The 15475-nt window shown below is 38.4% G+C and overlaps 1 protein-coding gene across 6 annotated transcripts in view; it reads left to right on the forward strand.

Moving 5' to 3' along the window:
* Positions 1 to 15475, forward strand: part of CAMK2A (calcium/calmodulin dependent protein kinase II alpha) — a 153258-nt gene that overhangs the window by 106131 nt on the left and 31652 nt on the right. For all 6 annotated transcript variants that reach the window (XM_026696603.2, XM_087924281.1, XM_087924284.1 and 3 more), the window contains exons 4-9: positions 427 to 481; positions 3348 to 3413; positions 5124 to 5196; positions 7933 to 8035; positions 10223 to 10306; positions 13516 to 13610. In XM_026696603.2, coding sequence (XP_026552388.1) covers positions 427 to 481; positions 3348 to 3413; positions 5124 to 5196; positions 7933 to 8035; positions 10223 to 10306; positions 13516 to 13610 — 476 coding nt within the window. The remainder of the gene's footprint in view (positions 1 to 426; positions 482 to 3347; positions 3414 to 5123; positions 5197 to 7932; positions 8036 to 10222; positions 10307 to 13515; positions 13611 to 15475) is intronic.

Below are 15475 nucleotides of genomic sequence, written 5' to 3' on the forward strand. Positions count from 1 at the left end.
AATAGGAAGCATGACTGAGAAAGTGAAAGAGATGGATTTAAATATTGTTTTATTTTCTGCTCTTGTACTTTCTCATTATAGCAAGAAAGCGTTTTATTCAATTACAGAACCAAAAGATTAAATTGTTAAAATTGTAGAGAATTTCATTATTGGATAAAGAAGTAAATTATATGGTGAAATCTGGAGCTCCATTTAATGCAACTGGCATTGACAAAATGACCACTTGTCAATTGCAAAAGACAGCTTTACTTGGAACAGCTTACAGTCTGAGATAATAGCCATCAAATAACACCAGCCTATTCAGGTCCTTGGGAAGGACTCAATAGATGAACAAAACTGCCAGATCCAGTCTAAACAATTAGCTGGCTGTGCAACCAACCCAAATAATAGTAGTAATAGTAATAATCTTATGTTTTATTTTTGCAGTGAGGCTCCATGACAGCATATCAGAAGAGGCCCACCATTATTTGATATTTGACCTGTAAGTAATTACAGAAAGTCCAAACCTTTTCATATACATGTTGAGAGTTCCGTGAAATAAAAAGATTACAGACACAAATATGCATGCCTACTTCATCTTCCGTAAGGTGCTTTTCTCCAGGGAATTCCATGTTGCATATTGGATCTCTTGCTGTGTGGTGTGTACACAATGTTTTTTGTTGTTTTGTTACCATCTCCTGAAAAACAGGTTAGTGCTACAAAAAAACATTAGCCCCCATTAATGAGAAACCATAAAGTACCATAAAGATGTTATTCAATCAAGTTTGTCTGCCTAGTGATGGCAGCCATGAAGTTTACTTAGTAGTGATACAGAAGCGATTGCCATGGCCTTTTTCTGGGGTGGATTTTCAACTTTCCAAACTATCAGTTGTGAGTCAACTGATGTACATCATGGGCAACCTTTAAAAATCTATCGTCTGTTTCCACTTTGAGGTGGTGACATTCTTAGATACCGTGGCCCTATAGTTTGTGCTCCATTCTGATCAGAAAGCAGTAACTAAGTGGTTTAGACATTAGAGCTGTTTCCTGCAGTAGCTCATAAAAATACATAATACAACTATTCCATCTCTTACTCCTCAAGGCATTTCTCACAGTTTAAAAAAGATGGAAAATGGAGTAGGGTAATCTGTGATGTTCCCAAATAGAGAATGGCAACATCTGGAATTTTCGTCTACTCATGAAACGATTGCATTTAAATGCTCCCTTATGAGGCATGCAGCTTTAATAGAATTGCCATTGCTCTTTATGCAGATCAGTCCTTCAAAGTTATTAGAGCAAAAATTAGCATCTTTAACATGGAATCCCTGTAGAACCAGCTGCTTTTCCACTGTTCTCTCCATTTTTATTTTTTTTTATTAGATCCTGCCTGCTGTTTCAGCTTAGATTCATTACTGAAAAATTCACATAATCAAAATAGCTAGTTTATTCTAACCTTTCTTCCCAGAGGCTGCTCTTGGTTTCTTTATTTCTGCCTCTGCCAAGAGAGCAAGACTGTGATGGAAATGGGATCTTACAATTCCAAGAAGGTATGCAATTAGACAAGCAAGAAACACTGAGTTGCCAAACGCTAGGAGGACATGGATGCTCTGTAAGCCAAGAATAGGTGCCATATAGTTCAAGACTTTAAGATTACAAGTATAGAATGAAACAGACCATTTTGTAAATTACTTGTGGCAATGTTTCCCAAACATGGCAACTTTAAGACTCATGCTGGCTGGGAAATTCTGGGAATTGAAGCCACATAATACAATAGCACATAGACTTATATACTACTTCATAGTGTTTTACAGCCCTCTCTAAATGGTTTTAGAGTCAGCATATCTCCTCCAACAGTCTGGGTCCTCATTTTACTGGCCTCAAAAGGATGGAATACTGAGTCAAGCTTGAGCTGATCATGATTGAACTCCAGACTATGGGCAGAGTTTGCCTGCAATACTGAATTCTAATCACTGTACCACCAATGGCTTAATACCATGTTCTCAAGGTTGGGAAAAACTGGTTTAGGGAATGAAAAACCTAATAAGTTGCTCACAGATAACAGGGTATAGAATTTGTGGTGCTGAAAGGCAATTTCCCGTTCAATAAATGGTTAAGACACCATGCAAATAAAACAAAACAAAATATATACTTGATGGAAATCTCACTCATGCATAAAAAAACATGAGGTTATATGTGACAAGTATATGAATTAGGATTGTAGTCCTTCTTCAAACTGTGTTCTTTGAACATAGTTCAAAATCCATAGACCTCTTCTTTCCTAGCGATGAAGATTTTTCTCCCATATCCCAGAGAATCCACTCCCCCCCACACTTCCTGCTATGTTCTGTTATATTGTCCTGACTGCAAAGATCACTGATTACATCTAACAATCTAATATTTGTAGGCCACCTGGATTCATTCTATTAATGGTTATCCTTGTGACACCAATGTAATTTTATTTCTCTAAAATTTGTTAATCTAGCATGTTAATCTAGCATGGCATGCAGTCTTTTTTTTAAAAGGCCCCTATTCTTACAACCTATCTTACCATGAATATGGCTAGTTACAATATCCTTCAGGTGTGTATTTATATATTAGTATCTTGCTTTCTCAAACGTACATGCCTTTCATGGTTGCTAGTTTATTATGGAATTACAAGTAGTCCTCAATTTACAAACACAATTGGGCCCCAAATTTCTGCTGCTTAGTGAAACATTGATTAAGTGAGCTTTGCCCCATTTTAGGACCTTTCTTGCCACAGTTGTTAAGTGAATCATTCTTAAGTTAGTAACATGATTGTTAAGTGAATCTGGCCTCCCCCATTGAATTTGCTTGTTAGAAGGTTGCAAAAGGTGATCACATGACCCTGGAATACTGCAACCATCATAAATATGAACCAGTTGCCAAGCATCTGGATTTTGATCACATGATCATGGGGAGACTGCAACAGTTGTATGTGTAAAAAATGATCACTTTCTTCAGAGCCATTGTAACTTTAAATGATCACTGAATGAACTGTTGTAAATCCAAGACTACTTGTATTTATCTATGAACAAAACAGTGGCAATATGCTGTTCCCTAATCACTAAAGTGAAAAAACAATCAAACCCCAATATATATGAGCATGCATTTAGGTCAGGATAACCATACTGTATAAGACCTGGTATCAATTACATTAAGATTGACAGGGGTCATCATGAGATTAAGAGCGCAGAATGAGTCCACTATCCTCTACAATTCAGCCTGCATCAACTAAACTCTTTCTGTTTGATACTTACCTAAATTTGGGTCAAGGTCCTTACATGGTACATGTGATTATTTGGTGTTGTCAATCAATGAATGCTGATTCTCCTTTCCTTTCTTTTCAGTGTCACTGGAGGGGAGCTGTTTGAGGACATAGTTGCAAGAGAATACTATAGTGAAGCAGATGCCAGGTAGGTACTGAAAGGTAATGAAGTATCTCTAAGACAATGTTTTCCAACTTTGGCAATTTTAAGATTGGTAGACTTCAACTCTCAGAATTCGCCTGTTAGCAGGCAGATCAAGGAATTCTGAAAGCTGAAGTCCACACATTTTAAAGTTGCTACGGCTGAAAAACACTTGCCTAGAAAAACTGGGTCCTAAATTTTCTGCCTGAAGTTGATAGGCCAGAAGAGTGAAAACATTACTTTTTTCACTTATAAAATTTATTTTCAGCTCCTTACTCTGTTAGATCTTCCTGTTTCTTACATTTCAACCATTAGTATACTAGAGTTATTATTATTATTAGTATTAGTATTATTATTATTAAATCTTTAATGAGATTCACAGTCTTTGGGATTAGTTCGTAGCTCAACAGTTTGAATCCTAACCTAGGAACTGTTCAGGTAGCGTTCCAAGTAGGGTGATGGTTATTGTTATTATTATTGTTATTGTTGTTCTTATTATAGCAGCAATCTGTGATGCTGTATATTTCCAAGCGTTGATTTCACTGAAATGAGAGAAAAAATATTGTTTTTAAACACCGGTGGTGAAGGCTTAATGGGGATTCAGATAGTTGTAGGAGATTAGCATTATTTTGTGGTCAAGATTATACAGGGGATCACACATCGTGCTGTACTTTGGTTTATTAAATGAGTTCACACAGCATATTCATTATAAAGTATGATTTATACAAATAGATCAGGTTTACATAACATGCTAAACTGAACTCGATGAAGCGATATGATGCTTGGCACAATCCATGAGCCCATTGTAGCTAAATTGCAACTGAGATTGGTGGTCTTCAGCCTTTCCTTGAAAAAGGAAAATTCTCTAAGCCAAAGGTTTGCTCCCTTTCATTTTAGATTAATCAAGAATAGTGTATGCCTTTCAATCTCACAAACAATGAATTACCTTTTCTTTTAAGTTCAGTTCATTTTTACGGTACTTAAATTGTATCTGAATTTCCAATTTAAATTTCATTATTTAAAATTCAATGTAATACTGACATAGGTGGGTATTGGGCCTTTGTGAGATACATGTTTCTTCCTATTTGTAAAGCAAATTCAAGGTGAGCTCTGTATCTTGCAGAAGGTTCAAAAGATACCCAATTTAATGCATACAAATTTGCTGCAGGCTTGAAATTCAAATCCAATTGCATTTTAGCATCTGTGAATGGAGTCATTTCATTTTACAGGTGGCTCTTCTGTCTGTTCTGCCACCTGTGTCTACGGCTACCATATCAGAACTGCCAAATGTTAATGAGCCAAATAGCGGAGCCTCCTTGCTACTATCTGATTGTTATCTGGAGTTTTGCAGCCCCTATTGGGATGGTCATGTCATCTAAAATAATCATTTACATGAGAAATTGGTCAGGTTGTTTTTGCTATCACCGCATAAAGAAATTTCTAAATTCTTTTTGTTTGTTTCTCACCAAAAGGAACCTTAGTAACTCTAAAGATTCCCCGATGGGTTTTCATTACAAAGTCAGATTTCTCTTTGTTAAATAAACTAAGATTGTAATGAAAGCTTGTTCTGCTCGGCTCTCAGCAGAAAAACACATAGGAAGATAGAAAATGAGAGGAGGAGTGAAGCATGAAATTGAGACCACTGAGAAACATTATCTATGGCCATTACCCATAACGAGGAATATTACATAATGTAACAATGTTTCTTCTTCCTAGCCATTGTATTCAGCAGATCCTGGAAGCTGTCTTGCATTGTCATCAGATGGGTGTGGTGCATCGGGATTTAAAGGTAAAATATTTATACACTGTAAAATTGAAAGAACTTAAAAGCATTCCTCTGGTTAAACTTCCTTCACAAAACCTAGTGTGAAAGTGTCCTCTATGAAATAAAAATCTCCTCTTGTTAATGTGCAACATAACCTGCTGATTTAAGCTGTTATGGCCTGGCACCTGGATATATCTGCAGGACCACCTACTCATACCCATAACAGCCCAACCAATTCAATCAAACAGAGAGGAACTGTTACCGATTCCACATTTTCAGGAAATTCAAGTGAGGAGATGTTGTTCTTTAAAGGCAGCACTAACACTGTAGAACAGCCTCCTTTTGAGAAAAGCCCAGTCCCCTCTTTGCTACCATTTCAAAAGCTTGTAAGGTCCAAGTTGTTCCGGAGAGTCTTCTCTTGATTTTAGCAAGCCATTTTCATTTTCTATTTTTATCACTTATAGCTTTCTGTGTGACTCCAGTTCTTTAATTGTTTTATAATTAGATTGATATTTTGTTTGGCTTTATACTTCACATAAGCAACCAGGAATCTCTGGACTGCAGCGGGTAATAAACAAACAACATTATGCAATTGCTTACTGTTGAAAGATTTTTTCATTCTAAAGGTTCTGTGAAAATTTGAATGTTTTTAGCCATCATCCCATAAAAAGGTGGAAGTCATTCTAACTTAAGGAGGGCAACATTTTCCATAATGAGGAGGCTGTTACTGGAAAAGACATTGCATAGACCTTTCGGTAACAACCTTCAGGAGTCTACAGTGCAGAGATGGTATTCAGCAGGTTCTGACCAGTTCTGGAAAACTGGTAGCGGAAATTTTGAGTAGTTTGGAGAACCAGCCAATACCACTCCTGACTGGAGATTTTACAGCATTCTTCTCCTGCCACACCCACCAAGCCACGCCCACCAAGCCAGCCCACAGAACTGGTAGTAAAAAAATTCTACCACTGCTACAGTGCTCTCTCCAAGTAGACTGTATGAGACAGGCAGACCCCCCTGAAGCAGATTGTCCAAAGGAAATGAGGATTTAAGATTTAAAGTACACTACAGATAACAATCAGGACCTTGAATTGGGCTTGGAAGCTTTCTTCTTCTTGTGCCATATCTGTCATCAGACATTGGCAATCTTGTTGGCAATCCTATTTTTATCAACAGCTGCACAAAAAAGTGCTGCTGAGTTTTGTCCAAACCAGTTCCTTAGACTTTGAAGCCATTGTATTCTTCTTCAGCCTGGACCTCATTTGCTTGAAGAATTAAGTGAAGTATGCCATATTTTTCCAGGTGTCGCATCACAAGTCCAAAATATTCTAACTTTTGCTTTTTTATGGTTTTGATGATTTTCCTTGGTTTTCCTAGGCAGCTTGGAAGCTTACTGGCAACTAATGCAACTTCTGCCGGGGGTGGGGGTATGCCCAGGGCGTGGCACAAAGAAAACACAGTCAGATAATCAATAAGAGTTCCTTTATTATCTCCAACTTTGCCCCCAATGTCCAGGTTACCTTCTGGCTGGAGAAAAATTCTCCCAGGAGCAGCCTTTGACTGCAGAGAATTAAGTCCAAAACATGGTCAACACAAACTGTAACTTTAAGTCCAGTCAAGCAAAACTGAGGTAATTAGTTTGGCAGGGAAGCAGCAAGAATTCCAGACTTGAAGGCACAGCAAAACTCACATGGTTGGGAAGATGCCAGGAACACAGATAAGCAACGACAACACAAGATAAACTCACGTTTGCTCCCAGCAGCCTGCTGCACGTAGCCTGAATTTCTTATAAACTGTCTTCCCAGCTGTGGCTAATGAAGCGAATCAGGGACTTTCCTCTCCAGTAAGCCACACAACCCACATTGCTCTCTTCTCTGTTGCTCCCTGTGTGCCCTAGGATGAAGAGAGTGTGGGCCTGGATCTTCCTCTGAACTCCCTCTCCCTTGTTCTATTTCTCTCCTGCTCTGCCTAGCCGGACTTTGCCCTTCTCCAGCCTCCTCCACAGCCAACGAAGCCACACTCCCTTTCCCTGTCAGCCGTTCGGCTTCCTCCTCGGATTCAGACTCTGACGGGCATGACAGTACGGTTCTATTGAACCAATTAGCATTGGTGGCCAGTAAATTTGCAACTACATTCTGTTATCAGCTGTAGCTTCTTGTCAACTCACCATCAGCCCAATATTGCAATAATCTAAGATAACAATATGCACTTCAATGTTATTTTGACATATCATTATTCCCATACAAGCTTTTACAGTTTTTCTTTTGATATTCTCTCACTTCAGTTTCACCTCAAAGCATTTCTCACTTTTATTCTGAATTCCATTTGCATCATTTTTTCTTAACCAATTTTTATTCTTTAAGATACTGCACTTTCTCTGCCACTTTTAATCTTAATTTCTTGTCTCTCATTTGCAGCTATCCTTTTTCTGTCTTAACACATTATATGGCACTAGTTCAACCTCTTTTTTTGCAGCAATCAATCTTTCTATACATTGTTTCTCATCTACAGTCTCTTCATCTTTTTAAATATTTTTGCATTGTTTTTGTTCATTATCCTTCCTATTAAAAAATAATTTTATTGCTATCTCCACATTTCCCAGAAATATAGATTCTCTAAGATTGTATTCTTAGAGATGTAAAAACATGCCAAGTTTAGTGTTCTGCTTATAACACTTTGGCATCTCAGTCACAAGAAAAAATTGGGACCTTTTTTTTTCTTTGCATTTTTATTGTTCCCTTCTCTCTCTTTTTCCTCTTAAAGCCAGAGAACCTCTTGCTGGCCTCCAAACTGAAGGGAGCTGCTGTTAAATTAGCTGACTTTGGTCTTGCTATAGAAGTGGAAGGAGAACAGCAGGCCTGGTTTGGTGAGTAGGAAAACACTGGGCTTACAGAGATTCCATTTTGTGTGTATATCAGAGGTGGTATTCAGCAGGTTCTGACCAGTTCTGGAGAACCGGTAGTGGAAATTTTGAGAAGTTTGCAGAATCGGCAAATACTACCTCTGACTAGAGATTTTACAGTATCCTTCCCCTGTCACGCCTACCAAGCCACGCCCACAGAACTGGTAGTAAAAAAAAAAAAGAATCCCACCACTGGTGTGTATGTACGTAATTGGGCAAAATACATTTTACTCTATCATAAAATGAAGCAAGGCATTAATTCTGAATTGGTATTTTTCTACAGCAGTTGGCACCCTCTAAAAATGATAGATTAATACTTTCCTCTGGTGGTTGTATATTTTTTCCTTCTTACTTTATTTTAGTTTTTATTCATGTTTATTCATATTTGTTAAAACTTTCAATAAAATTATAAAGAAAGAAAGAAAGCTGGTATAAGGCTGAAGCCAGCAAGCCAATGCCTCCCAGTATGGGAAGAGCCATATCTCAGCCACCCAATGCCACCAAGTAAACCATCACGTATCTATTAATTTGAAAAGTGAGGAGAAAGAATCCAACAGTTTCAATACTCATATATGCTGTATATGTGTACAAATTCTGTATTCTCTGTTCTGAGAGGGTCAATCAGCTGCTGTATTTAAAGCTTTGTTCTGGCCAGGTCATTCCTAAGCATCTTGGTGGCACAGTGCTTAGAGTGCTGTACTGCAGGCCACTTCTCCTATCAGCTGCCTGCAATTTGGCAGTTCAAATCCCACCAGGCTCAAGGTTGCCTCAGCCTTCCATCCTTCCGAGGTAGGTAAAATGAGGACCCAGATTGTTTGGGCAATATGCTGACTCTGTAAAACTGCTTAGAGAGGGCTGGAAAGTACCCTAAAGCAGTATATAAGTCTAAGTGCTATTGTTATCTTCTGCCAAGTCAAGCTAAAGGATTACACTTTTGAAGACAATATGTCAGATGTAGGAGAATCGCATATTGCTGAAATAGTCTGTATTCTAAAAGTAATTACTTCAATGGAGTTTCTGTTTTGAAAAAAGTCAACCACCCTGATTTAGACTAAGTAAAGTGTCCTAATTTAAAGGGATTGTAGAAACTAATATATTGACTGTGGTCATATTACTTCCCCAGTGGCATTTATTTAGATATGTCTTTCTGTGTCAGTATGTATAATATTATATAATATTAAAGCCAGCTGCCATTCCAGTTGAGAGAAAGTATGTATTTACCTGTAATACATAAATTGAGAGTACTAGCTGGAGTTTAATTAAGTCATAATAACTGCAAGCTGATTAGGTCATCCTATCGTCTATTGCTATTGTATCTTAGAGCTGTAGACATGGGCTGTTAAGGGAATACCTTTATAATTTCTAAGCCATAAATACATTTGCAAATACACTAGTGTAGCATATGTTTCTCCAACAAAAAAAGTCCCAGAAGGATCTTGAATAACAAGGCTGGAAAAGATGATTACTTTGAGACTTCACAGAGCTGTAGTTGGTTTGATCTGATAGCGCTTGCCTAGCTGGGCCAGCAGTGGGGTGCAAGGTGCTTTCAGTTGGCCGTTGCCTGTCCTTCATAATCCCTCAAAACAATTGGAGGATGATTAGTGATCTTCTTCAAATCTATGAGACTTGCAGCTGTGAAAATCAAGAGTGAAATCATTGCTCGACAGCCAAAGCAATAAATATCCTCCCATTCCAAAGGGGAAGAAAGTAAAGGAAGCAAGACCAAGACCTGCCTGATGTTTTTGTTTTCAGGCTAACAAAACATTGTCATTTTCATGTGTTACCGAGCAAGAGATAGGAAGCAATCAAGCCAGCATTCCCAGTACAGGACTTATAGGGTGAACTCAAAACCAGGAGGTGGAGTTCCCTCCAGTGGGGAAATAGACTGCTTGCAGTCTCAGCTTTAGGGGAGAGAAAAATTGGGCTGTTTGAGAAGCATTGGGGAGTAGCAGGAGCAATAAAATCAGATCCAAATAGAGTAGAAGTTAGAAGAACAACTCCCATAGCATCTGCGTCATAATAGAACACGAGGCTCGGGAGATGACAATTATCCCTGCTATTTCAGCTCTGAGATTTTTTTTCTAAATGAAAAGTTGTTGATTCTCCCGGGGGCAAGTAGTGTAATTAGCAATCTATTTTGACAATTAACAGGTTTTGCAGGCACTCCAGGTTACCTTTCTCCTGAAGTGCTCCGGAAGGATCCCTATGGCAAAGCTGTTGACCTTTGGGCATGTGGTAAGTGAGACTGTATTTCAAAGGATGCTGAAGACAGTAACTTAGGGCAGCGGCCCCCAAACCTTTGGGTACCAGGGATCAGTTCCGAGGAGAGAGGCTCTTTCACGGATCAAAGGAGGCATGGTTTCATGTGCTGCCTCCATCCTTTGGGTGGGGCTTCATTTGTTTGAGTCCCAGTTTCTGGCATGCTGCGGAGCAGTGCTGGTCCACGAAACAGGGGTTGGGGATCCCTGACTTAGGGTCCCATGGGATCTACTACCAGGTTTTTGTCCATGGGATTGGCTATTTATGAAAATATTTAGTGGAATGCCTTCCCCAATTGGTGTGCTCTATATGTGTTCAGAAATCACTTTGGGGGGGGGGATGAGCATTTGAAATTCGATAGATTGGAGGGCATTAATTTGGGAAAGCTAGAGTCCATATCACCATTAATATAAAAGGAAATCCTATGAGAAAGATATGAGCATGCAAGTCCCTCCTTTGAGTTGTTAGTCATTTTTTTGCTGATTCTGCAGCATGCGCCCGCCCACAACACATTCCCTGCCCACTCTCCATAACACACGTGTGTCCAACCAGCCAGGCCATAGTACACTCCTGCTTGGCCATACTCACACAGTTGGCTGTGATGGTGCACTTTAGGATCACATTGTTTAATGACAGAAATCCTTGTCCCAATGATCATCATTAAGTAAGGCCCTCTGATTAGTTATAGACAGTGCAGATATTATCAGTTTAAGTATAGCATTAAGAGCTTTGCTCTCCAGCATGCATCAGAATAGTTTGATGATGTATGCAAACTTCTCCAACTGAGTGCTATCTTCTAAATGAAAATAATTTATGGACAAGATAAAAACCCCTGGTCCCAACACTCAACCTTGAAGAACGTCTCTCCTTTAAAAGCAATCCCCATGTGTTCCTAAGCTTTGGTTTCTCGTCATTAATGAAAAATACTAGGAAGATCATCTAATCCCATAAGAGATAAGGATACTCAAGAACCTTTTATGAAGGATGTTGCCAAGGCCTTGTGAAAATCTAGATGTACAATATTGACAGGATCTCACCATCCATGGCCTGCTGGCCCTTGCAAAAGACTCTAAATGATTCATGAGACAGGTTCCCCTCTTCAGAATCCATGCTGGTTTTCCTTCAGCAAGCCTTATCTCTCTGTGAGCTTAGTTTGTTTCTGGTTTGATTATAGTTTCTTCCAATTTGCCTGGAATATGTTAAATTGCCTGGGCTGTAATTTTCTGGATCTCCCACATATCCCTTTTAAAATTGAATGAAGACCATTATTAATGCTTCACTAGACCATTAAGGCCCGCTTTCTCCAGTACAGGGAGTGACTATTCCTGATTCCTAGGATTGACTTATTATAATAAATCCCTGACAAAATCAAATCATTTATTCCAGCAGCCCTATTTCCATAACGGAGCAAAACAACTTAGTTGAGGAAATACTCAGATTCCTAATGTAGCCATTGTGTAAACAAATTATAAGGGCAGACTGGATTGCCCTCCTTCCTGTTACGCTGAAAGGAAGCAACGAAGGAAGCCAGAATCCAGTGGTTTTAATTGCCTACAAATAGATTCTACATCTAAAAGCAAACTTGTTTGCCAAAAAATCTGATGTTTTTACTGCAACCTTGTTCCTAATAAATCTTAGTAAACAGAGAATTGTTCCTTGTTATCCCCCACCCCATTCTGATAGATGTTAGGAACAAAAGTCATCCCATTTGTAATTTAACACCTTTTTAAAATGCCATTCATAATAAAAATATTTAAGTGCTTTCATGCTGGTTTTTTTTTAAAAAAATGACAAGTTGATTATCCTTTTTATCTTCTCATCTTTTCTATTGCTATTTCCTTAGCTTCTTATGAACTATAATTTTGTTGTTTGTATCTTATGAATTATGTTGATTTCCTTTATTTAGTATCCTATTATGATTTATATTGTTTGCTTATTTACTGAGTTTGTATCATTATGATTGATGATGATTGCATTTTATGCATATGATCATGATTTATCACTTATTGCTTGCATGTACATTGAGAGCTTATGTACCGGAGACAAATTCCATGTGTGTCCAATCACATTAGGCCAATAAAGAATTCTAATGACTGGAAAAATGAAAAATTATGAAATGTTTTAATTGTTTTGTCCTCTACTGATATCCAACCCCACTTAGTTACTTGTTACACAAAAATAAAGGTCACTGTCAGAAGATCATTCCTTTCAAAAGTTTGGCCCAGTTTTGTCTCAGACAATGGGCTCTACATGCTTAAAGATGAAGGACTTTAAAACATTCTTTGAATTCTCCATTGATGGGGTATTGGGAGAAAATGCGATCATATAGAAAGTGACTGTCAAAGCTTTCTGACTTTTTAGCCAATCACTAAGAGAAGACTAGTCTCCTGAAGCCTGGGCTGATTAGTAAACCTGCTACAGGTCATCCTTCAACTTGCAATCATTTGTTTAGTAGCCATTCAAAATTAGAATGACACTGAAAAAGGGGCTTACAATCAGTCCTCACACTTTGACCATTGCAGCATTCCCCACAGTCACATGATCAAAATTTGGGCACTTGGGGACTGCATGTATTTATGGCTGGGTCATGGAATCGCCATTTGCGACCTTTTTGGCTGGCTTTCAACAAGTAAAATCAATGGGTGAAACCATTCATTTAATCATGTGATCCACTTAGCAAGAGCAATGATTCGTTTAACAACATGGTAAAAAAAAAAAGGTAGTAAAATCAGGCACAGTCACCTTGCTTAGCATTGGAAATCCTGGTCCCAATTGTGGTCATAAGTCAAGGACTGCCTGTATCCATTTGTAGAATTATATCTGACCATTCCTTCCACTAGGTAGGTAAATGCAGTCACTGCTATCATTCAGTGAATAGCCAATCCTAGATATATTTTTACACATTTTCATGAAGAATTGTGGGTCTTTGTTTTCAGGCAAATTATGATACTGATGATTCAGACTGAACTGCAAAGAGCTGACACTTATGCCTGAATCCTTGACATTTCAGTTGAGAAATAACCATTTTATACAACATCGGGATGATGTTGGCAGTATAGGAAGATACTTAGCTCTTGACTCATCTCCTTTCTTGTCTTACTCACAGTGTAGGCCAATGCAGATCTCCTGTGTCAATCAATTCCTTTCTACTAGCTTATGTAACGATGTTCCCTCTGAACACACAGGAGTTATTCTCTATATTCTGCTGGTTGGCTACCCTCCTTTCTGGGATGAGGATCAACACCGATTATATCAGCAGATCAAAGCTGGAGCCTATGATGTAAGCGAACTTCCCTTTCATATTCTTTTCTTCTCACCCACCTTCATTTTTGTTGACTAAATTTTCTCACTTGCTTTATTTACTGAAAACCAATTTAAATATCAATCTAATGTTGCAATGAATACATTGGACTAGGGGTGAGACTATGTTTACATCCACATTTGGGTATTTGGGACTGATAAACCACGATGCTGAACTGCTGTTGAACATCAGTTTTATTCCGTTCTAGCAAATATGAACAATGTAGAGAAATACTGAAAGCTGTAATTCAACAGGATTTGGAAATCATAACTTTCAAATTAATCTTCCTTTCAGACTATTTTATATTGTGAAGTTGTCATGAAGAAAGCTAAAGAAATTGGCCAAAGAAATTGGCCTATATATATGCCAATTTAAATAGCTATAATATGAGTAAAACAATTACAAAACAATTGAAAAATAAAAGTGTCTGTTTTTATTGTATCAATAAAAGGGCACGCATGAGATTATAGTATAGCAGGAATAGCAACAAGGAGAGTTTAGGAACAATGGAGCACCTGCTGGAGCATGATCTCTCTTTGTGAGATGGGGTGATTTTTCCGTCCTGTGGCAGCTCTGTGTCAAACATATCTGTGGGGAGTTTTCTTTCTTTATAGGGAGAGAGTTTAGGTTGATATAATGACTTCTTCGACCCCTCTTTCAAACCAGTGGTCCTCTTGGTCCAGAATGTCGACTTTGCTGTCTTCAAAATAATGACCTTTTGAAGAGTGGCCATTTAGGTTAAAATTGAGCAGTCCCCTTCCTCTTTCAACAGAGGGGAAGGATACAACACCACCTATCTCCTGTCTACAACACAGTCCTTTCAACAGTCCCAAGAAAGTTCCACACCCATTTGCACTCTGATTCAGGTGACCCTGAAGGTACATATAAATGACCAAGTAGCCTCAATGCCTCTCAGAGAGCTAATGACTGACACTCAGAGTGCTAACAACCAGATGACTGCAAAGAATATAAATCTTTCCATTCCCTGCCGTTCAATAGAAGTGAAGAAGCTTCTTGGATGAGAATTGAAACATTTTTAAGGAAAAAATAAATAAAGTCCAGTTGCTTTTTGAAAAATACCTTTGGGACAACCATGACCTGGATGATAGAGAATCTCCATAAATTATCTTGTCCCATTTCAAGCTGCTCTGATGGTGGGCTTCAGTAGCTTTGGTCTGCTTGCTGATGATTTTTATTTAAGGATAGATAGATGGAGCATAACTCCACTGGTTCTCATTGACATCTCATTGGGTCTTGATATCCTCTAGATCATCTGAGAAATTTGGGAATAGGAAGCACAATTGTTCAGTGGACCTCTTGGTATCTCTCTCAGGTAGATTTCAGATAATGCTGCATCCTCAAAATTGAAGCTGTGATATGGTATCCAAACCTGACAAGTTTAAGACTAGTGGACTTCAACTTCAGAATTCCTGAGCTAACATGACTGGAGGAGGAATTCAGGGAGTTGAAGTCCACAAATCTTAAAGTGGTCAAGCTTGAAGACCCCCTGCTATAGTATGTTGATGATACTCTTTCTTCTTTATGTCTTTAGGAGATGGAATGGCTGTCATGAATGCCTTCCTGAAGTTAATAATGGGTTGAATGAGGGATAATTTTTTGAAACTGGACCCAGACCAGAGAGAAGAGCTCGAGGTCCCTATTCTAGACCTGAATCATATCTGATTTTCAAGATTAAAGCAAGGTCAAATATGCCTTTGATGAGCTCCAGGGACCAACCATGTTTGTCTTTCTGAAGATAGTGACCTTAGAGTAATCCTGGCCAGCTTGATAATCACTAGATTTAAATAGAGTAACACCCTCTGTATGGATCTGTTATTTCTGTC

This window comes from Pseudonaja textilis, chromosome 2 (assembly GCF_049901715.1).
Source record: "Pseudonaja textilis isolate UNSWEBS1 chromosome 2, rPseTex1.2, whole genome shotgun sequence".
Lineage (NCBI taxonomy): Eukaryota > Metazoa > Chordata > Lepidosauria > Squamata > Elapidae > Pseudonaja > Pseudonaja textilis.